The sequence below is a fragment of the Hibiscus syriacus genome, unplaced genomic scaffold (genome assembly GCF_006381635.1).
Source record: "Hibiscus syriacus cultivar Baekdansim isolate YM2019G1 unplaced genomic scaffold, ASM638163v2 tig00112107_pilon, whole genome shotgun sequence".
NCBI classification, from domain to species: Eukaryota; Viridiplantae; Streptophyta; class Magnoliopsida; order Malvales; family Malvaceae; genus Hibiscus; species Hibiscus syriacus.
In genome coordinates, this window is record NW_024063254.1 from 179,654 (window position 1) to 202,350 (window position 22,697).

The window sequence follows — 22,697 nt, forward strand, 5'->3', positions numbered from 1 at the left end:
ATTGAATTGGTTACGAGTCTAATCAAATATATATAGAATAATTAATATATTCTTATAAAAAATATGTCTTGTTGTTTGTTAATCTTATCATTTATATTTAATTATAATTCTCAATCGTTTAATATTTTGAATTAAACTGTCATTTAGAGATCATAAATTGATAATTTGACACAAATATAATTTTATAATGCTTGTTACCAAAATTTTATATTGATCTTTGTACGGAAATTGTCTAATGACAACTATTTGATAGAGAAATAAAATTTATTTTTTAATTATAAATTTAATATTTTTATTAAAGTCTAAGGGTTACTTTCAGATCAGGTTAAATTCGGTTCGAATTACTTTCGATTTGGGCTATTTTTTAGTTCGGGTTACTTTTGATTCAGATTAATTTCGGTTCGAGTTGTTTTCAGTTCGGGTTAATTTCGATTCGAGTTAATTTCGGTTCGGCTTGCTTTCATTTTGGGTTATTTTCGATTGGGGTCAAATTGGATATGGTTCATATTGGTTCAGCTAAATTTTAGATTATGTATGGCTCTGGTCGGGTATGATTCAGGTTTCATATCAAATTTAATCATGTTCGGGTTAATATCGTGTATTGGGTCGGATAAATCGATTCGGATCAAGTTTGTCGGGTCTAACTTTAATATGTAAAATTTTAGTAATGTGTTCTTAAGTTTTAAAATGTCAATTGATTTAAATCATATAAAAATAAATTAAAATAATTTATTAGTGTCAAAATATAACTATCATTGTATCGATCTTCATAATTTATATAGAATAAATAATAAAAAAAAGTAATCGTTTTCAGGGGAAAATACAATTTTATCATGCACTAAATGTATAATATTATAATTCATAGAAAGGCTTGTCCGCAGTTTTATCAATTTCGGGGTGGTCGTGCCTTTGTTAACAGTTATAATTTAATTATATAATGTATAAATATTAGTTGAAAAATAAACTTTATAATACAGCTATAATTTGTTTTCTTTTATACTAACTAAAAGTTTTCAATATTTAATCTAATAATCGATTGCTAGGGTTTGATACTGGAATTGTGTTGACCATGACCAAATAAATTTGAGGAAAAACCAAACATTGTTCAAATTTTCCATGCCTCCCATCCTTGTCTTCGACAGGAAAATTTCTTGAAATCTTCGTAATATTACATGCCAGTTATGACTAAATGAAATCTTTAATTACAAATCAATTGCTTTGATTTCCTGTATCACTTGGAGAAGTTGAAGCACTCTTGGGAGTTGAAAATGGCAAAGCATTAGGTTGTAGAAATATCGAACTCCCAGGCTGCGAACCAGTGGAAGTCGGTTTGTTGAAGAAGCTCGATCCACATCCATTTCCATTCACTGCAAATGACTGCTCTCCCCATTTCAACTTTTGTGCCAAGCTCTCCGCACCGCCACCATTATTGCCGGCTCCGAAGATCGACGTGAGAGCCGCTGCTAATGCAGATTGGAAGTTTGGGTCTGTCGTGATCGCTTTGGTTGCAGCAGCGATAGTATCTGTAATGGCGGTTGAGGATGGCCTTGATGATGCTTTTGCATATAAGATTGATAAATGTTATTCTCCATCGTCGACGGCGGTACTCTTCCGTTAATGTTGAGAGCTCCGATATGGGATTTCATGTAGGGTTGTTGTTGAGTACTTCCGCCATAGGTGAAGAGCCCGTTGCCCCATGACAGGGTGTTGGATTCCGAAGAACCGAAGCTGAGACTCGTGGAAGTGTTGTATCTCGATGTCGCAGGGTAAGCCGAAGAGAATCTGTTGAAAGGAAACAATGAGGATGACGATGAGGATGGTGTTGAAGTAAGGTCGAGAGTGATGGTAGGATGGGCCGACGGTAGTGAAGTGTTGGGCAAGTAGAACTTCGATTTCGAGTTATCGGAAAGGTAAACGTTGAGTCCATGGAGGGAGGGGTGGGAGGAAGTTGATGATGGAACATTGGAACCTGACGACGATGTGGAACCGGACAATAGCATAGAGGCTGCCGCACAAGTGGTGGAAGCCATTGCAGTGGCCGACATTGGAAGTGGATGATTGTGAGTTCCTTCGTATGTTGTGATTAAGATCGACATGTCTTCGGCACATCTTTGAACCTGTTTTCTCACAGGGCAAGAAGGTACAACTGTGCAACGATAATACGCTCGAGGACATGGATTTCCTTTAGCAATCTTCTGTCCATATTTCCTCCATTGACATCCATCATTCATCTGTAATTATAAAGAAACTTGTTATAATCGAAAATGTGCAACAATGTAGGATGTGTACAGTGTACGAGATATTAATGCACGTACTGTGGGAGTATCACATCTGGTTCTGACGCAAACCCTAGCTTTCTTGGCAGGGTTTTGTTGCAAGACTTCATCGTCTCCTCCACTTTTGGTTGTCTTGACAACTTTACTCGGAGGCCATGTTTCTTCTTCCTTGTGTTCTTGAGAACTATTCACTGGGCTCGGATTCGGCAGGGGTTCATCGTCTACCTCGGACTTAGAAGCTTCGAATTTGTAATCCAAAGCGAGAGATAAACCTTCATTGCCTCTGATCTCCTCCTCTTTTCGATGGCCGCTGCCAGATGCTTTGCCCTTATCGTCCCTTTTCGAGTCACTCGAAAATCTTCCGAGCGTAAGGGAAACAAGGTCGGGTTCTTCTTTTTCTCCTTCGATTTGTTGTTCTTGGTGTTCATCGTTTGGTGCTGATTGAGATTTCTTGAATCTTCTCCAACGATGTCGTAGAATTGCATTTGTAGCATCTGGTAATCCTTCATTATCCGATTCAGATACATCTTTAGCCTTTGGTTTTCTTCTCTCGCCTCTCCCATCTCAGCTTTGGCTGATTCAAGTTGATCACCCTATTTCCATACACAAAATTCAATTAACCAAATACTCTTCATTGCTTATCTTTATGTTAACAAGAACCAAGGTACTTATCATTATGTTATTATTTCTAATCATTACAACCAAGATTTTATATTGGAACGAAATTTCAAAATTAAAAAATAAACGAATTTATAAAATTCTAGAGAGTGAAATTAAATTATCAATAAAAAAGATCTAAAATATACGATCATTTAAAAATTTCAAGAATCACGACTATCTCATCTTCCCTTCAATCCATTTATTCCTCTAATTGTTCAATATTAAAACTATCTTAAAACATTTTAATTAAATAAATCATTTTAACGTCAAGGACGATATATTGTGTTGATAGAATGTTTGAATTCTTGATGTTAGAGATAAGAGCAAATCTAAAAATGAAAGAAAGAAATATCATACATACATGCATACAAAATAGTCATTGATCATCTACTTTAAGATGGATATATATATATATATATATATATATATAGTGTTTTTCGTTTAGTATGTTTTCAGTTAATTCATTCGAGGTTACTAAATCATCAATTTTGTATGCCCTCTATCCGAAACTCTTCTATTAATAATTTGAGAATAATCTAACCTGCTCCTTTCGACTTGAAGAAGATGCCATGGGGTACTCAGCTTCTGCTCTTCCAGTATCAGATTTTACAGAAACCTGTTTAGTTTTGCACAATATAAAATGTTTCTTATAATATATAAATCAAAGCTTGAAGTTTAGACGGAAAATATGAATTAGAAAAGTAATGGTGCCAATAAAAGATGGGCGATGACTTCAAGTCCAGCATCTAGACGATGAACATACATGAGTACAGTCAAAATCTTGGAAAATCAAGGGATTCAAGAAAATTAAAAATCTAAAAACTCTATATAAGAACAAAAAAAACGCAAGAGACTTGATTAATTGTCAATGTCTGCCAACTTGGAAGGTTGCCCTTATTTCTTTCTTTCACAACCAGTTGATGTATTTGTCCAATATATCTCTTTCTTGTGCAATTGATAGAATGCTTCATAAACTTATGTATGTATATATGTATGTATGTATGTATGTGCAGATGTTGATTGGCGATATGTTACATGAGAACCATCTAGGATCAGAAATACTTTCCGGATAATGTGGAAATATATTTTTTATAATTTCTTTTTTTCTTTTATATATGTCATTTTATTAATGTACAATAAATCATTTTATTTTTTTATTTATTATTACTTATATATTAGTATTTACTAATAATATGGTGGGTCATTCCCAGTTATAATAGATATTGGTGATAAAAAAAAGAAATCAAATTTGTAAAACAACCATAGCAAAACTATTTATTACAACAACAACAACAAAACCCTATTCTCATATGCAATGGGGGTGAGGGTAAGGGGAGGTAGGTTAGTAGGTTGCCCCCAACGTCAGGTTGAGAGCAGCTTCCATGGAAGACCAACGGCAATTCAAAAAATTAAAAATACAGATTAAATACAATGCATATATAAATAATTAAATAAATAAATAGCAAAACTATTTATTAAATGCCTCTAATTACTAGTCATATATATTTATATGTGAAGTGGGGGTTTTAATGAGTTTACCTTGTTGTTGCTGCTGCTTAAATCCTTTTTCCCAGGGGAAGACGGCTTCATATCATCATTTTCAAAGTATGGCTGTTTATCTCCTACCTGATTTTTTTTCAAACACGAGATAAAGCCAAAATATTTCATTTATCCAGAGATGGAACATAACAAAAACTGTATATATCCGCCATTAAAACATAGAACAAAGCTGTGTGTGTTTTTTTTTCACCTTGGGAAGAACAACAGCAGCAGCAGCAGGCTCTTCATCACCAGAAGAAGAAGAAGAAGAATCAGCCGTCTTCTCTTTCTTTATCACCGAACCTCCGTCAATACCATCGCATCTCTTCATCTTCATCAAAATCTGCTCCATCTTCAGCTTTCTTTTGATATATTAAAGTCTCTGAAACGAGGCAATTAACCTTTTCTTTTATAGAGAGGCTGCTGCTGTATTTGACTCTATTTTAATTTTTTTTATATAAAAAAAGTCATGAAATCTAGTTGTCTCATTTAATTATCCATAAATAAAATATTTTTATATAAACAATGACTTCATAAATCATGCAAAAAAAAAAACAAAATGTCAACAAAACCCAATCCACTTGTGATAAGAAAAAGAAGAGTCGAATGGGAATAGGCAAAATAAATAATGTGTAAATGAAGTTCAACCCGTCCAACTCAGTTGGTAGAGCGCAAGGCTCTTAACCTTGTGATCGTGAGATCGAGTCTTACGGTGGACAATTCATAATTCTGACTGCCGGAGGTCTTCTACGGAAGTTGCTTTCAACCCGTTGAGTAGGACTGTAAATGAGACAATACAGATCGTGAGCTACTCGAGATCGACTCGATCAATGCTCGATAAATACTCGGAACAAATTGACTCGAGCTCGAGCTCGACTCGAGTTCGTAACGATCCGAAACGAGCTACTCGATATTCGACTCGAAAAACTCGTGAGCAACTCGAAAATATAATATATTAAGATTTTATTTTAAAAAAATAAATTATTAATAATATTAACATTTATGTATTGATTTTTTTAAATACACTAAGATTTTCATGTATTTATCGAGTTAAGTTTAAGATTTTATTTTCATTTCGAGCCTTTTCGAGTTGTTCACGAGCTTCAGTTCAGGATTTCGAGTTCGAGTCGAGTCGAGCTCAGCAATACTCGAGCTCGACTCGGCTCGTTTACACCCCTACCGTTGAGGGCAACCTACTACCTTACCTTCCTTTACCTATTATATATGGGATTAGGGTAGGCTATTTTTTTTTATGTTAAGGGCAACAGAGAATAAAGAAAGAGGGGATTGAGCCGCAATACACGGTCCCCACCTAATGTCAAATAATGCTACCATTCGTTGAACTTTCGTACTTTTCATTACATAACGTCACATGGCCTTTTGGATTTGTTCATGGTCAAACTATTTATCCCAACCCTTCTCTTTTTGGTTACCTACGAAAGACCCCGGTATATCATTATTATTTTAAAATTGTATTGTATTTAATTCTTTTAGATAAACCGGGTGAATATAATGTAATATATGTTAAGAATTTTTAGAAAAATTTAACCTTCTGACAATAGACCTTTATATCCCTACATATAAAGTATTCAAACCCGAGATTTCAATAAATATTAATTAATTCTTTAACTATTGAGGTCGTTTGATTCATGTACCATTAGAATTATACTTAATTTTAAATATATTTTTTCTAAAATTTTCTTTGCCTTAGTTTTTCTTTTATCTAATTTATTTCAAAGTGTTGCTTTAAGTTAATGTATTGTTTGATTTTTTATTCGGATCTAAATGAACATCATCTCTATTTTAATTTCTTTCTTATTATATATTATTTGAAGAATTTATTTTTTTTGTTTGTTTTAATGGCATGGTTGTTCTTCTGCGTGTATAATATGACTTTGTCTATCATTACGATAGTTTGACGTTTTATATTTCATTCATCATGACGTACCCCCTAATCAGGAAAGATTAACGGTACCAAATTGATAGATCTCTTTTTACGATAATTTATTGATTTATTTAAAATTGTTCGTGGTGCAATCTGACAAATTGATTTTCTCAATCACCACGCCTACATTAATATTAACTCTAGTCTTAATAGAGACAAGAAAATTATTGATAATGGATATTATTATCTTTTGAAAGATAAAATATGTATTTGAGAAAATTATTGATTTCAATTTTTTAGGACATTTAGATTTCCATGTTAGGATTGTGTTACTTTTATTGGACCTTGTCTTTTGTAGTTTTGTTTAATGAAAATCCGATTTGTTGTTTTAAAATATAAATACAAAATTTTCTTAATATTTATATTTTTGATTTATTGTACCCACTGTTTTAACGTTCGCATTTCCCAAGAATAGAGGAGTTTTAAGGTTTAAAAAGGTGGAGTTGGGATTGATGTCAAACATGGGATAAAATAATTAGCGGCATTGACCCTTCTTTAACCAGTTATTGTTGTTGGTGAGGTCGAAAAATAATATAATTTTAAAATATTTTTTAATAATAATAAGATCAACATGTAAAATAGCTATTATTATTTTTTAAATCTTTAGATTAAATAATGATTATTGTTCTTAACCAACTCCCTAAAAAATTAACCAAAATAATGATTATTGTTATTATTTTACTATTATTATTATTATTATATTTTTCACTACTTAATTTCACACGAATTATTATTTGAGAATGTAATGTTTTGTTTCTATGAGGTTAGTATATTTATAGATAATAAATTATATATGGGTTTTATATAAATATATATTTAATTTCAATGATAAAAGAGATTGTTATTTTCTCTAAATAATTCAAGTTTGAGCAGTTGTGTTTGCAGGGTGTATGTAAGTTATTAATATTAAAAACGATTATGAAGAGATATTATATTATAATTACCTTATATTTAATATTATTTTTTACCTTTCCAAGTTAGCTTCAATGGTGCATGCATTGTTTTGGTTTTGTCCATTTTCTGAAAAATGGTTTGACATTTCCCAAAAATTAAATATCATTTACATGGATATTATATTTCACGTCTTTAATTCATTAATTGTATAATTACAAAATAAATATTATGTATGTCAATCGTGTTATTCTGTTTAAAATTATATCGTGTTTATTGTATTATTTTTATATCTACTAAATTTATGTTATGTTTTTTCAGAGACCGTTAATTTTATTTAAAAAGAGAAAACATCTTAAATCACAATGAAAATTTACGTTGAAAATTTTATTTATGTTATTTTTATATTAATTATATTCAACATTAATGAATAAAAAGTATGAAGATAATGTAATGAGTAGTGTAGGTAGTAAATTCAAGTACATTATTGTTCCCACATTCAAGTTCTATAATAGTTTAACTTTTTTAATAGTTTAGATGATTATAAGGTGTAATCATCATTTTTCAAATCTATATCTATATTATTATTATTATTATTATTATTATTTACAAACCCAAAAACTAATATCCAAATCCATTTACAAACGGGCCTCAAGCCCAACCCAAATCAACCCCAAAATAAGACCCAAACAGGCCCCAACCTAAAACCCGACCCAAAATCCAACTAGAATCCGACCCGAAATAATATTGGAGTTGGTTATTGTCCGATGATATTTTCTTATTTTTCTTATCTCATATCTTTATCTTTTATTTTTAATAATTATATTTTTATGATATGTTTTCTGTCTTTTGGAATGTTTTTTATTTTTGTTATTGATCGTTTGATCTCTTTTTTGTTTTATTTTTTAGGGTTAGATTTGATATCGCCGCGACTGATTAAGATGACACTCATTTGTTATCCTTCTAATATTTTCTCCTTTGGACGTTCAGATTGGATTTGAATACACAACATGTGTTCGTAGATACTTTTCTCACGATGTTAAGCTCTTATTTGCATTTGTTAGTGATTTTTCTATAGTTTGATCGAGTTTTATGGTTCATATGTTGATGCAGTCAAATATGTTTGTATCTACTTTTTTGTTAGATGAGTTTTCACATTTTCCTTGTATGATCTTTATATGATCTCAAATGGCTAGTTTATTATGCTAATGGTTATAGGAGAATATTCTAATTATGTGTTTGATTTACAATTTTATATGTAAACTTTTATTGTAATTTTAGATACTTTTTTATTTTATTTAATAAAATTAACTACTTTTGTTTCTGTAAAAAAAATCACATTTATGATATAAAATGTTACTTAAAACGACCAATTACAATGAAACTGGGACATATACCATCCATATTCTTACATGAAAAATATCTGTAATGGAGGAAAGCTCAATATCGTGTGAAGGTAGAAAGTAGGAACAGTTGTTAGCAGCCTTTTGCCTGCAAATAATAGTCCACATGCATAATTAAACTATTTACATATATAGAAGAAGGAAGAGGGATGTTGAGAGATGCATGTATATGGAACAAGTCATACAAGAATATAAAATATAACCCAATAGTCCACATGTATAATTAAACTATTTGCATACATAGAAGAAGGAAGAGGGATGATAATAAGTGGCGAATCTAAAAATATTTTTTAGGGTGTACAAACATATGTTAATAACATACAATTTTTTAATGTGACGAGCTTAAATAATATTTTAGGATGGACACAATCAATAAAATAAATAACTAGACAACGAAAATTCTGATTTCAGGGTGGATACGTGCCCTTCCTTCGATACATGTGGATCCGTCACTAGTATTAACTATAAAACATTTAGATATTTTCTATTGATAATTTAATTGCATCTCCTAAAAAAATTTCTAATTTCGTCTCCAACATTGTATCCAACAACACCTTAGCTTAGTTGAAAGATTAAACAAGCTTAGGTCAATGCTTTGTTCTTTATTCTTGCTTGTGATTGTTTATAAGCTTTAATAAAAACAAGTGGATTTTATTTATTTTCCAAGTCAAATCACTTAGGATACATAATATATAATATGGCGTAGGGAATTATATTCAATGAAATATACCGTTAGGGACTTGGTTTCCAAACGGTCATACAGGCAATTTTAAACTATTGAGGCATTGGAAAGTTGAAGAAAAAATAGGCATACTAGTCCTTTACGTTGGGATATATATATATACATACATACATGGAGGATTAGTTCAACTACGTATTTAAAGAACCCATACATTGGAATGTCAAATATTTTGATTGGATAATAAATCTTGTAATTTTGGGTAACACATGAAAGAATTATGTAAAGAGAAAATAACCTCAGTGACCAAAAATCCTAGATAATATACGATTTTGACCAACTTTTTTTAGATTTGCGAAAATGACCAACAAAATCGCAATGTGATCTCTAATTCGCATTGCGATCTCCACTATCGCAAATTCGCGTTGCATTTCGCGTTGCGATAATTGAAAATCGCGTTGCGATAGATGAAAATTGTGTTGCGATTTTCCATTTCGCGTTGCGATAGTTGAAAATCGCAACGCGAAATGGAAAATCGCAACGCGAAATGCAACGCGAATTTGCGATAGTGGAGATCGCAATGCGAATTAAAGATCGCATTGCGATTTTGTTGGTCATTTTCGCAAATCTAAAAAAAGTTGGTCAAAATCGTATATTATCTGGGATTTTTGGTCACTGAAGTTATTTTCTATTATGTAAATATAGAACATGAAAATAGTAATAAAGGACATCTTCATTTATAGTTAATACATGTTAGTTGAATTTAACTAATTTAATATTAGTATTATCATAATATTATATAAGAGGACGTTTAATCGAATATATTTAAACGTCAAGTATACTTCCCAACTTAAATTATTCATAATGAAAAATTCTTAAGTGGAGGAATCTAATATATACACGTAGGAATAGGATAATTAATTAATTAAGTATTCCCATATGTTTATAGCTAGGAATGGACCAAAGGGACGGGTGGGGGTAGTTGTCCCCTGAAAATTTAAAATCATCATATATTTTAAATTTTTTTATGTGTTTTCTATTAAAAATATATATTTTCGTCTCCTTGTAAATTTAGAAATTCATCACTCTAACAAACTCACATAACAAACAAAAAACAAGGAAAATAATAAAAGTCTAAGGTCAATGATGAGTAAGATTTTGCATATGGACGCAACCGTTAAGTAATTATATAATATTTTTCATTAATATCGATTTAATTGTTTATTTATGATGAAGTCAACTTTCTAAACAAGTTCTAATCACTGGATATTCGTTTAAAGAAAAAAAAACATCTATTTGTATGTTAAGAATTTGACTATTTCTAATTAAGACGTGTATATATATATGGATAGGATCCACTTTCAGAAAATATATTTTCTTTCAATTTTGTATAGATTTAGAATCGTTAGATGAGTGAAAATTAACCGTTGAGAATAACTCTTTGTTATTTTTCAGTGAATATCTTCTCGTTTCCTATTATTAATCCCGACCGTCTATTTTCACTCATTCAACGATCCTAAATATGTGTAAAACTAAAAAATTTTACATTGTGTAATTAGATCTTATTTTATATATGCACAATGTAAAACTTTATAATTTTACATAGATTTAGAATCGTTTGATGAGTGAAAAGAGACGACTGAGATTAAAAGTAGAAAACGAGAAGACATTCGCTAGGAAAAAATGAGTTAATCTCAACCGTCTATTTTCACTCATCAAACGGTCCTAAATCTATGTAAAGAAAAAGAGTTTTACATTATGAAAATAGATCATAAACCTATATGAATATATATATATATAGAATTTGTAGATATTTTCGTAAGACATGTGATGTAATTCAAAAAAAGTCAACGGGATATGCACATAAGTTTCGACATTTCAGAAATTATAGTTTATATACAAAGTCAATTGTCTTATATATAAATTTGTATACGTTGAGAACTTTTATTCAAACAATCTTAGCTCAGAGTTCCTTTCGTCTATGCGTATGTGTATTTGTGCATAAACAATAGGGAAATTGTTAAGGTGAAATGTATAGAATTCATAAAAAAAATTATTTGACTTTGTTCTAAATTATGTTATTTGGTTTGGTTAAGTTGTTATTTATTTATTTATGAATATTGATATACAAACAATTTGTCTTATATGAATTTCTATTACCGACGCATGATATGTTTTTTTTTTGACAAAATAGCTTTTAAATAAGAGAAATTAATATATATTAGGGTTTTATTTTTCATAAAATTTTGGAAGATATCTTGAAAGCGTCATTAGAGATGCTGGATTTCATCCGTGCTGATTTTTTAATAAAATTATTAATTTATTTTATAAATATAGAAATATAAAAGTAATTTGGGCTTGCAAGTCAATAGATTCGTTTTGGGGTTTCCATCGGCCCAATTACAATATTTAGGAGACAACTATGGTTTTGAAATCATAGTACCAAAAATGAGAGATAAAAAAAAAATCAAAGTACCAAAAACACCCATTCAGGTTTTGAAAACCCAAAGGCCTCTAGGCCTTATTTTGTAAATACATGTAACACCCAAGATTCGAGCTAGATTAGGGATGACAATCGGACGGGATGAGTATGAATACCCCTTCTCCCATCCCCATACCCACTTAATACTTTTATATCCATCACCTACCCACTATCCACGACGAGTAAAAGTTTTTAATTCACACCCGTCTATATGGGTACATTCTCAAATCCACCCCCACCCCCACACTTACTATCCAACTAGATATCCACCACTCATCTCGTATCCGTTTATACTCACACATACCCGCCTGACAGCAACCTCACAGATTACATAAGCAACAAAACATAAAACAAATACGTCCATTAAGAAACATAATAAAATGTTTATACCCTAATATTTGGATAGACATTATGACCAAATTCATGAGGTCATAGAATTTTAATATCAATTATATTTTATAAATTTTAAAATTCCAGTAAAATATTTACGAAGTCACAAATTAAGAATAATACAAAATTTTAAAGCCGTAATAAAGTGAAAACACGAGAACCTCCATATAATGACGAACGTTGATATGAAGAAATTATAAACCTCCATTTATAGATTGAGAAGAAATTAGACTCAAAAAATTATACATCTTGATTGTTTTAGTAGACCCAGTAAAAGCAGCAGCAATTTGCTTATCCGCGTTCCCATAAACAGTTTTATCAATGGCTAACGTTGGAGATCAAGGACGCTCTGGTCATCGTGTAGCTCAGAAGTTTGAGCCTTCCTCTGATTGGACTCATGACGATAAGGCCAGTTATCTTTTCGTTGATCTTCCTGGTACGATTCAAAATCTTTCATTTTCATTTAATTACCGTACACATATATATTGATGTTCATGTGTTGTGTTGAATAAGGTTTTAAAAAGGAGCACCTGAGGCTTGAGCTAGCTTCAACCGGTCACATAATAATCAGTGGAGAAAGAATAGTTGACGACAACAAATCCATGTATTTCGAGCAAAGCTTTCCATTGCCTTAGAATTCGGATACGGATAAGGTCAGTGGGAAATTCGATGGCGATTTTCTTCACATTACAGTCCCCAAGCTATCTGTTGCAGAAGAAGAAAATCATGCTGCACATGGCTTAGGCGATACGAGTGTTCCTACGGAGACCAACGTTTACCATGGTGAAAATCAAAGCAAACATGAGAATCATGAAGGGAGTGATGATCACGATCGGCGGAGCAGTGACGGCGTCGATGAAGCCGGCAAAGAAGGTAGCCGAGTTGCGAGCTTTCCGGAGGAGATGGTGAAGACCGTTAATAAATTAACAAAACTGTTGACGTAATATTTTTTAAATTTTGTCAATGATGACATGACATTATTTTATTTTGATACGTCAACATCACCGTTAATTTTTATAGGTGAATAATCAAAATAAAATTAAAGCATAACATTAGATATGATGTTGAAGAAAAAAATAGTTAAGAGACCAAACATAATTGCACGAATAGTTAAGAAAAAAAATTGTAATTACACAATAATATATGTTTAAAATTTAAAATATTATTAATTAAAAAATGTAATTACACGCATAATTATCTCAATTCTCATCTATCCTCTAAGAATTGTAGACGGTAATTGAAGGCATTCAATTACATAAACCTATGAATTATGGTGATAAATTAAAAAATTCACAAGTGTATATTACACTCAATTAATTTTCAAACATACTCTATAAACATGTACATATTGAATACTAATATTATAATAAAATAATTATTTGAAAAATATGAAAAGATAAAATGTTAATAAATCTATAATCATATATCAATAATATACATTAATATGCTTTATGAGTATTTTTTTTGTACACAAAAGTTTAGGTCAATGGTGGCTCTCTCAGTCCAGGGCTAGGGAATACCTAAGATCCAATTGTGATTTACATAGAACTTTACAGATTGCCCACTAAGAGTGACGGTGGTGGGATTCAAACTTGTCCTTACAAGCTCAAATTCCTGAATCTCAACCACTTGTGCCAACACTCGTTGGTTGCATTATGAGTATTTTCCATCTAACCATTTAATAGTCTAAATAATGATTTACAAGTCAAGATGTACATCATCTAACTAAACGGACCATAATAATTAAAGAGATGGTTGTTATTTTTAGAGATCTCATGTTCGAACACATCTGCAAAGAGACTTCTAAAAATAAATTATGCCTTTGTCCCTCAATTCCACCATTCCTGTCCGGATCCAATAAGTTTTGATAACACACTTCATCTGATGTCGCCAACAAAAACTTTTACTTGTCCCCTTGGCAAATAATCAAGTACCCCATTGAAAAATCTTGAAGCACGGTAAAAAGAATAAACTGTCACACCCCAATTATGGGGTAAATTAATTAAAAAAAATTATGAATGAGGATGATAGAGTAGGTAGAAGTGGACAAATTGTTGGGTGAGATGAGAATAAATTAAGGATAATGCATTGCCACCCTTGAATCTATCGTTTTCCAGCTTAGAGGAAATTTTATTTTATTTCCTACTTGTTGATTCACAGCTTAATTAGTTGACAAAAGAAAGAAAATGGCTCCACAACATTTATTGCTCCTTCTCATCTTCCTCCTCCATATCTCTCTTCTTCTTCCTCCTCCTCCATGTCTCTCTTCTTCTTCATCGAATGCACATTTCATCGCAGGATGTTCATCATCTCTGACCGATCTTGTTTCCGACGAATATCCACCTTAAAAAAATCCGCCGTACCTCATATTCAAACCTCCAGTTTCAGCCAAGTAAATGTGTGAACAGACCTATGGGTTCTTACCTACACCACCACGGCCCTTGGGAACTTGTTTTTGATAATTGTTTATGGATACCTTATGTTTTAACCACCTATTGTGATCACTGCACATTCATGGGCCGTGGTAACACCCTGCTGGAAGTTTTCGTTTCAGAGCTAAAGGGGCCAGTCGAGTGGAAAGCCTCGAAGAGTCCAGCGTATTACAAACGTGTGGATTTTGTTCATGGTTTGAAGGTGGATGGTATGTATGCCCTCGCTGTGAAGCAAGCTTGCAAGTTTGCTAAAGAACATGCCTTGAAGAGTGGACCAATAATTCTTGAAATGGACACACACCTGTAGGTATCATGGTCGCTCCATGTTTGATCTTGGAAGTACCTATATAACACGTGATGAGATTAGTGGTGTTAGGCATGAGCGTGATCCAATTGAAAGAATTAGGAAGTTGATATTATCCCATAACCTAGCTTCTGAGAAAGAGTTGAAGGACATCGAGAAGGAAGTGAGAAAAGAGGTGGACGATGCAATCACTCGAACAAAGGAAAATCCAATGTGACTTTCGGTCCTGCAATTGCCGTGGGGGCCAATGAATTATCAATTACTTTCGGTGCTGAAATTGTCGTGGGATCCAATGCATTTTCAATTGTTGCATTTGCCGTGGAGACCATTCCATTATCATTTTGTTTATTCATTGCAAACACATGGCTATTCAAATCATTATCAATCTCCAATGTCAAATGTGGGGCCAAATTTATTTGATTTCCACCTACAGCTTGGAATTTCGAAGAAGCATATGGTAAGAACTTGGCCTTGTCTCCTAATTTTCATTAGTTTTTGTTTACGGCCCAATAGTGTAAATTATTTTGGTCCAGTCTCTAATTTTAGTGATTAATTATTAAAGTAACCCACAAGTATTCTATTATACAAATTGGGTTTCCAAATTATTATTTAAATTCTAATAAGCTATCTTTATGGCGAGGGAAATTATTTGGATACGAGTTAATAATTTTGATGGCCTGGATCGTGAGGAAAATATTGGAAGTTAAATTAAAGATCGAGGGCGTTCAAATGGAATTTAAATGGTCGATCGATATGGCACGGAAAATCGAGATAATACTTTACTACCTCTTTATGCTTTATGGAACATGTTGATATTGGTAAATGTATGAATAAGATAATGTTGGTCACTTTTGTGGAGTTGAATAATTTATTCACTCGATATGAATGTGGTAGAAATTCTGTAACTAAATACGGATCGAATGACTAAGATAAGAGATTGATAATTGTTAGAATTAAATTACAAGTTTGTGATTGGTGATAAAGAAATCAGCTCTGGATTTGTAACTTATATTTTATATCATCAAGGGTTAAATGTTAAAGATACTTGGATGAAAAATTATGAGAATACTCCGATATGGTAAAATTACGAAATTACCCTTATGTTGGAAAATGATAAGAATTGCCACTGGAAGTTGGTTAATAACTCTGAAAAGATATTGATCCGATATACTACTGATGTGCATAAGAAATGTTAGTTTTATTTGGAAATTATGGATAACCGGTTTTAATCCTATGAGAGTTTGTGAAGGAATCATTTCAAAATCAAAGAATGTTCGGGAAAACAATTGATCATAGGATCTCTAAATTATAATTGTTTTCGTTAAGAGCTAATATTGAAATTTATCTGGTTAAGAAATTACGAAAATGCCCTTGAGAGATAAAATAGTCTGAATTGACCCTGAATGAGAGAGTACTTTGAGGATTTGTACTTAACTCGATTAAGTACGAATTTAATTGTTAAGATCCTGTCTTTGTACAGAAAAATTTATAATATTCCGTTTGTAAAATCTGAGAAGACACTTGACCCGAAAATATTCGAATAAGGAGTAAATACTTGAAGAGTAATTTAACGGAGGTATTCTGCTGACAGAATTGTTCGAAAGGACTGAAGTAAATGATAAGATTGAATTAAATAATAAGACCGGATGGAAGGAAATGATTGAAATATTCTAGAATTATAAAATGACCAAATTACCCCTGGAATGGAAATGACTCAAGAATGTCACCAAGCTCAGGAATGAATGGATATACTCAAGCTTTGAAATGAATAGAAAAAAATGTTAAGCACCAAAATGACCAAAATGCCCTTATGACCTAGAATAAGTAAATGTCTTGGATTAATTAAGAAATCCAAATAAACATGGATGTTGTGCTACCAGTAAAAGTTATGGAACGCAACTTAAGTGATTAATCAACGTTAATTACCTGAATGATATAAGTATCACTTGAATGTTTGTTCATCTTCTCAAATTTGGATCGATGATAATTCTGGAAGTACTTGGCGCAGCTCAACTCTAGAGCGCATACAGTACTAATAAGTGGGTAGTCGTTAGTCAAATCAACCACGAATACCAGAATGACTTTATTATATGAATAAATTGAAATGAAATGAAGTACAACGTGTATTTGAAATTCAGAAACGTCTGAATTATTCTGGAAAACTTTAAAGTAATCGGGATAGACTTGCTTACCAAACGAACTAAGTAACATCAATGACTAAGGATTAAATAGGTGATTTGATGAGTTTGGAAACACTGTTGAACTTACATGATGGATTGTCATTATGGGTTATGATCCATGGATCAAGTACGTCAGTATTTCCTGATATTGTTGAAACGTGGAAATGAAATAAAGACCGTTGGAAGATTTATTCAGTGATGATTATGGGGATGATCTATGGATCTGCACTATGGTATTAAAGAGTGAATACACTGGAAGGATAATGAGTTGACTTGTTGACATGCATCAGTTTGAGAGTTGTGTAACTCGAGTTGTTTGATAATATGATCGATAGTCGTAGATTGTAAATGACTTGAATCTTCGATTCTATATTTCATCTAAAATCACTTCGGTCATGTTTGAAAAAAAAACAAGTAACGCAGATGGAAAAGATTCTGAATATCTCATTTGGTTCAATTGGGCTGAAATCCTATGAATTTAAAGTATATTCCTGAATACCCCTGATTGTTTGGGTAATGGAATCACTCGCAGTAAATCTGAATTTAGAATTATTATGTATAAAGGTTCCTGAACGTTTTCCTAAAGCACACGAAAATATAGTGGGATTCTAATGTATCAACATTAAATGTCTGGCTAGATCGGTTAGTAATCGATTCTCCTCAATAGAACCTTGTTCCAGGAATTCGTTCAAATTTCATAAGTTTCATGTTATCCAAAATGATAACTACAATGGCCTCTGGAAATACTTGGATTCTCTAGTGTGTTCCCTACTTATTACTGAACTGTTTTATTGGTTTTAATATGTGGTACACTGAATTCATTGGTTATTGTTTTATGGATGCACCAATTTAATGTGACAATTTATGGAATATGGCTGCTATTTAATTTTTGTTTTGAAATGGTATATGATTACCATGTTTTTGGATTTATGGAATTTATGTCACGGTGCAATTGAATTTTGGAATTGAATTACGATGGAATAGCTCTGATCAAGCTAAATGGGCCTAATGTGACTCTTGAGGGCCCCAAGATGTTTCATTAGGTCAGCTTTCCTTTACTGTGTGCTTAGGGTAAGCTATATGGACTTATTGACTTAGGCTTAAGGATACAAGCTTCATAGCCTATCCTTAAGTCGACTTTCTTTTTGCTATGTGCATAAAGTAAGCTATATGGAAAATAATTTTTGGGAACTACTGATGGTGTACCAGAAAAGGGTTTAAACTATGATTTTCAAAAGTTAAACTCTTTTACGAAATTGTGAGATTTACTGGACTATGATTTGTACCTATTATGATTTTATTATACTGTTGGAACACACTAGACATCCTATTCGATCTCCTGAAAATGTCATACTTTGAAAGGTTTCTTATGAACTGAGATTCATGGCTTCTACTCGATGAACTTTTAATGGAACCCCAAATTATTCTGCAAGCTGGTATACGTATGATTCAATAAGGAAATTATATGGCTTTCCATTTATCTACATGTCATGTAGCATCATCTGGTTGTTTTGTATTACTGAGCTTTCCAAAGCTCACTCTATTACTCACCTTTTCAGGTTAAAACAATTGTACCAGTGCATCTATCGACTTCAGTAAGGGAGTTCTTCCGGCGTGGTTGTAGAGTATGGTACTTGTGATTAGGGGGCATGTAATTGTATTTTGATTTATATACGAGTTTGGAAATCTGTTTTATTTTTAAATAGTGGTAAATGATTTTATAAGTTTACATGTTCTGATAAAAAGTTTTAAAATTTCCGCTATTTTTACGGTGGGTCGCTCCGGTGGCCCTAATGTGACTTCCCGAATCGGATCGGGCTACCCACATCGGTTTGAGGTGTTACATAAACTCTGTAGGAAAACAAGACAACAAGGTCCAAACATGGGCCAAGTTTGGAATAAAGATGCAATACTTTCACATTCACAAGAAAAGTTGAATGACATGATGTACATATGTACATTAGTATTTTTTTAGTCTCACTGGAATGAACGTGGAATTTTATGTTAGAGATTGAATTTATAAATTTTAGGAGACCAAAACATATTATCAATAGAAATAAAAAGAAAATACCGGAAATTTCTTTTACCTTGTAATGTTTGTTACATATATTAATCATGCTTCATTTAGAACATTTGTTAAAAATTTCAATAATGGGTGATGTTCATGGAACAAGAACAGCTCAAGAGTTGGTTCCCCATGTGAAATGGATTGAAGACTCCATGGCGCATTATCTATTAATTCATCTTCCTGGTACAATTCAACATCTTTTATCTCTATGTTTCCTTTTATGCCTTTGGTATATCCTAGAGACAAACTAAAAGTCTTAATGATATCTTGTCTCAAGTCATGTTTCATCTTCTTCTTCTTCTTCTTCCTCCTCCTTTCGACGTCGTATTTTTCTTGATATAGGTTTCGAAAAGGAGGACGTGATGGTTGGGCTTGCTTACCCAGGCTATGTGACAATCAGTGGAGAAAGAATAGTGAATGCTGAGAAATCCATATATTTCGGGCAAGCTTTGAAATTAGCAGACAATCTAGACATGAATAAGATCGATCAATCTTTTGAGGGTGAAACGTTATGCCTCACTTTTCCCAAGAGAATAGGAAAAGATGAAAACGACCAGTATCACTGCAGAAAAGCATTCACAAGAAGTAATCAACAATGGGGAAAATCAAAGAGAGAGATTGCCATGATCCAGAGAATGAAGAACGAAGCAAGTTAAGTGATGATCAATTTATTGAAGAACATGATGAGATGGGAAACGAGGGGGGAATATTGGAGAGTGCTATCAAATTGCTTAAGAACAATGTTACCGCAACGTTTGTTTTGGCATTTTCTTTGGGGGTTCTTGTGTCTCGATGGTTTGGATCAAACCAGCAATCTGGTTTACATGTCTGTTCATAAATTTATCATCATACAATGTTATTAATGCAACTCGCAATAACTTCATATATATATATATATATATATATGTCAAAATCGATAATTTGAAAATAATTTGTGTTTTGACACTTATCCACTTCATTATTTTTTCTTGAGTAGTCTATTCAAACCAGAGTTTTCTAGGAAGAACAACATTTTCTTTTATCAAGACCACTCGATGGATTATACACTATTCACCTCAAATTCACAAGTAATATAGTTAAAAAAATCTATTACTGTATCTTGAAAAGATGACATAAATTGCTGAATGTCTAATGATTATAATCAACTTGAAAAGTAGAAGAACCTGTTTTCCTACCTGGGTTGTGCCATTGAAAAGTAAATCAAATAGTATATCCATATTAAGCTGCCACTGAATTTGGAACAAAAGTAAAGGCAAATCCCAGATGGAGAGAGAGGTGATTTTAGCCTGCCATTTTCCATGGACCCGTATTATTGGTTCCTGGAAATTTCGTCATATACAGGGGTATCTTTTTGTTTGTCACTACTTTGGAAGCTTCCCTTTTGGCACATTCTTCTCATTCTTCTCAATATATTTTACTGGAACATTAAAATATATGTATTTTAATATTAAACCAGCTTAATATACAAGTTCAAATCCGGTGTTTAAAAGATTGAACACCATATTTTATCATGAATCCTGGTTTATACTTTGCCATAGGCAGAAAAGCTAGAGGTTTGGTTATAACATTTGTTTAATGCAGATTTAGAAATTGTTTGATCTTCTTCATTCATTCTTACCATTCTGAATCTTCTGATAGATGTTCTTTACAAGGATTATGGTCAAGCTGAACAACACCGACCACTACAGGGTCGCGACCAAAGTTATGATTGGAGTTTCAATTTCTCATGTCAACGTAATTTTTCTCACCCTTAATCTCTTTGATCTTTCAAGTTTGCTTTCTGGTATCTGATCTCCGTTTGGCCATTTATATATATATATATATATATATTCATAGAATTTTCTGAGTTCATCATATCAATTTTCCTGTCCTTGTCACAACGGAGATGGTGTGGACACATGAAATCAACAGTTACACTAGTGAATCTATCAGTGTCATGCAACACGCACCGTTAGGTGATAGCTAGCATTCAGTAGATTGGAGTTTGAATTCCGGTATTTGCAACCGTTTTCCTTACCCGAGCTGTACCGAATAACAAATAGCAGTCCTTAATAGCTCATGTTGCTAAAGAATTACTCAGTATATGTTGTTGTTTGCAGGAAATTCAACTCATATTTCATTTCCTGACTTCCAAAGTTTTTATTGGCTTTACAGTTGAAGAGGTTTTACCAGGATTGAACACGGTTTTTAGCGTTATTATTCCGGATTCGAGCAAGGTACGTACGTAATATGTTTAGACTTCACTTGTCACCTGAATCTTTAACAATGTAATGCACAATAAATATAAGATATGATCATATGATCCTATTATAAGTATGCAGAGTGCTTAATTCTTACAGCAATGGTGATTGCACCTAACAGGCAGAACTGCAATACTTGCGTGAGTATGTGGGGTTTAGTGCAGGATTAGGAATGAAGGCAAACAATCAAAACAGATTCGATCCTGTAGCAAACATCTCGGGTGTAATAGGAAGCACTTTTTTCTCTCTCGGAGCCGACGTGGGCATCGATCTAACAAGAAGGACACTCAACCAATTCAGTACTGGTTTTAGCTTGAATTGTGCCTTCCTTATTGCTTCCTTGACGCTGTGAGCATTTAATATATATCTAGAGAAGAAAACAGAATTAATTTCTGTTAGAATATATGTATTGAAAACCTTAGCATCTGTGGACAATGCAGGAGTGATGGTTTCGACAGCTTGAAAGCATCAGTTTACCATCCGCTGAACCCCCCGACCAGGACCGGAATCGCAGCCGAGTTGAAGCATAAAATGTCGGAGGAGGCAACCACGCTTACACTCGGAGCGCAGCATGCACTGCTACCGTTTACATTGGTTAAGGCCCGAATGAATACCGATGGCAAAGTCAGTGGCGTTCTTCGGCAGGAAATTTGGCAAAAGCTGTATGTCTCCGTTTCCGGGGAGCTGGATTTAAGGGACCATAATAGTATTCCAAGAATTGGAGTTTCAATGGCTGTCAAGAACTAGAATATCCAATCCATTATACTCGGTTGATTTTGTTGCCAAAAAAAACACAGTATTAACTAAGAAATGAGTGGGAATATGCATACAGGTTCCATTGTATTACTGATAAATAATGTGAAACGAAAATCAAAGTTGGTGGGTGTTTCTTCAATGATCAGAAGTTAAAGCTATATTCATCATGCAGCTGCTAATGTTGTGGAAACAATTGCAGTCAACAAGAAGTGTTCATTTTGGAGAAGAGACAAGATTTGCAGAAAGAGGAAGTCATCAACCAGGCAATTGGAGTATTGTGTTTATATTTTGTTGGTGTTATATCAATTTTTTCAATCATATTTGAGATATTTTTTAATACGTGTACCATGTTCATGTTCTTTTATGCTCATGGATGAAAACCATAACTACTAGAGAAAAAGGCTCCAAGAACCAACTAAACAGGCAAAAAACATCAAAACCCATTATCCCTC

The 22,697-nt window shown here is 32.7% G+C and overlaps 3 protein-coding genes across 3 annotated transcripts; 2 read left to right on the plus strand and 1 right to left on the minus strand.

Annotated features, from left to right (window-relative positions):
- Positions 1–1,069: 1,069 nt before the first annotated feature.
- On the minus strand, positions 1,070–4,858 carry LOC120174481 (WRKY transcription factor 72B-like). The gene is given in 7 exon segments (XM_039181307.1): positions 1,070–1,551; positions 1,554–2,231; positions 2,316–2,731; positions 2,734–2,869; positions 3,478–3,552; positions 4,476–4,562; positions 4,687–4,858. Coding segments are annotated over 7 exon segments (1,875 nt in total). The 5' UTR covers positions 4,828–4,858; the 3' UTR covers positions 1,070–1,209.
- Positions 4,859–19,331: 14,473 nt separating this feature from the next.
- Positions 19,332–19,905, plus strand: LOC120174470 (18.1 kDa class I heat shock protein-like). The gene is made up of 2 exons (XM_039181302.1): positions 19,332–19,432; positions 19,592–19,905. The coding sequence occupies exons 1-2, from the start codon at positions 19,333–19,335 to the stop codon at positions 19,903–19,905; spliced, it is 414 nt and encodes a 137-aa protein (XP_039037233.1). The 5' UTR covers position 19,332.
- Positions 19,906–20,679: 774 nt separating this feature from the next.
- LOC120174454 (mitochondrial outer membrane protein porin 1-like) lies at positions 20,680–22,273 on the plus strand. The gene is made up of 5 exons (XM_039181295.1): positions 20,680–20,802; positions 20,888–20,983; positions 21,404–21,465; positions 21,611–21,837; positions 21,930–22,273. The coding sequence occupies exons 1-5, from the start codon at positions 20,760–20,762 to the stop codon at positions 22,234–22,236; spliced, it is 735 nt and encodes a 244-aa protein (XP_039037226.1). The 5' UTR covers positions 20,680–20,759; the 3' UTR covers positions 22,237–22,273.
- The last annotated feature ends 424 nt before the right edge of the window (positions 22,274–22,697 follow it).

Excerpts from the sequence above, each read along its gene's own strand:
- LOC120174454 (XM_039181295.1), top strand. The coding sequence starts at position 20,760 with ATGAATCCTGGTTTATACTTTGCCATAGGCAGAAAAGCTAGAG. Across the intron at positions 20,803-20,887 it reads CATAGGCAGAAAAGCTAGAG|ATGTTCTTTACAAGGATTAT; the intron begins GTTTGGTTATAA and ends ATCTTCTGATAG. Across the intron at positions 20,984-21,403 it reads TTTCAATTTCTCATGTCAAC|TTGAAGAGGTTTTACCAGGA; the intron begins GTAATTTTTCTC and ends TTGGCTTTACAG.
- LOC120174470 (XM_039181302.1), top strand. The coding sequence starts at position 19,333 with ATGGGTGATGTTCATGGAACAAGAACAGCTCAAGAGTTGGTTCCCCAT. Across the intron at positions 19,433-19,591 it reads TCTATTAATTCATCTTCCTG|GTTTCGAAAAGGAGGACGTG; the intron begins GTACAATTCAAC and ends TTCTTGATATAG.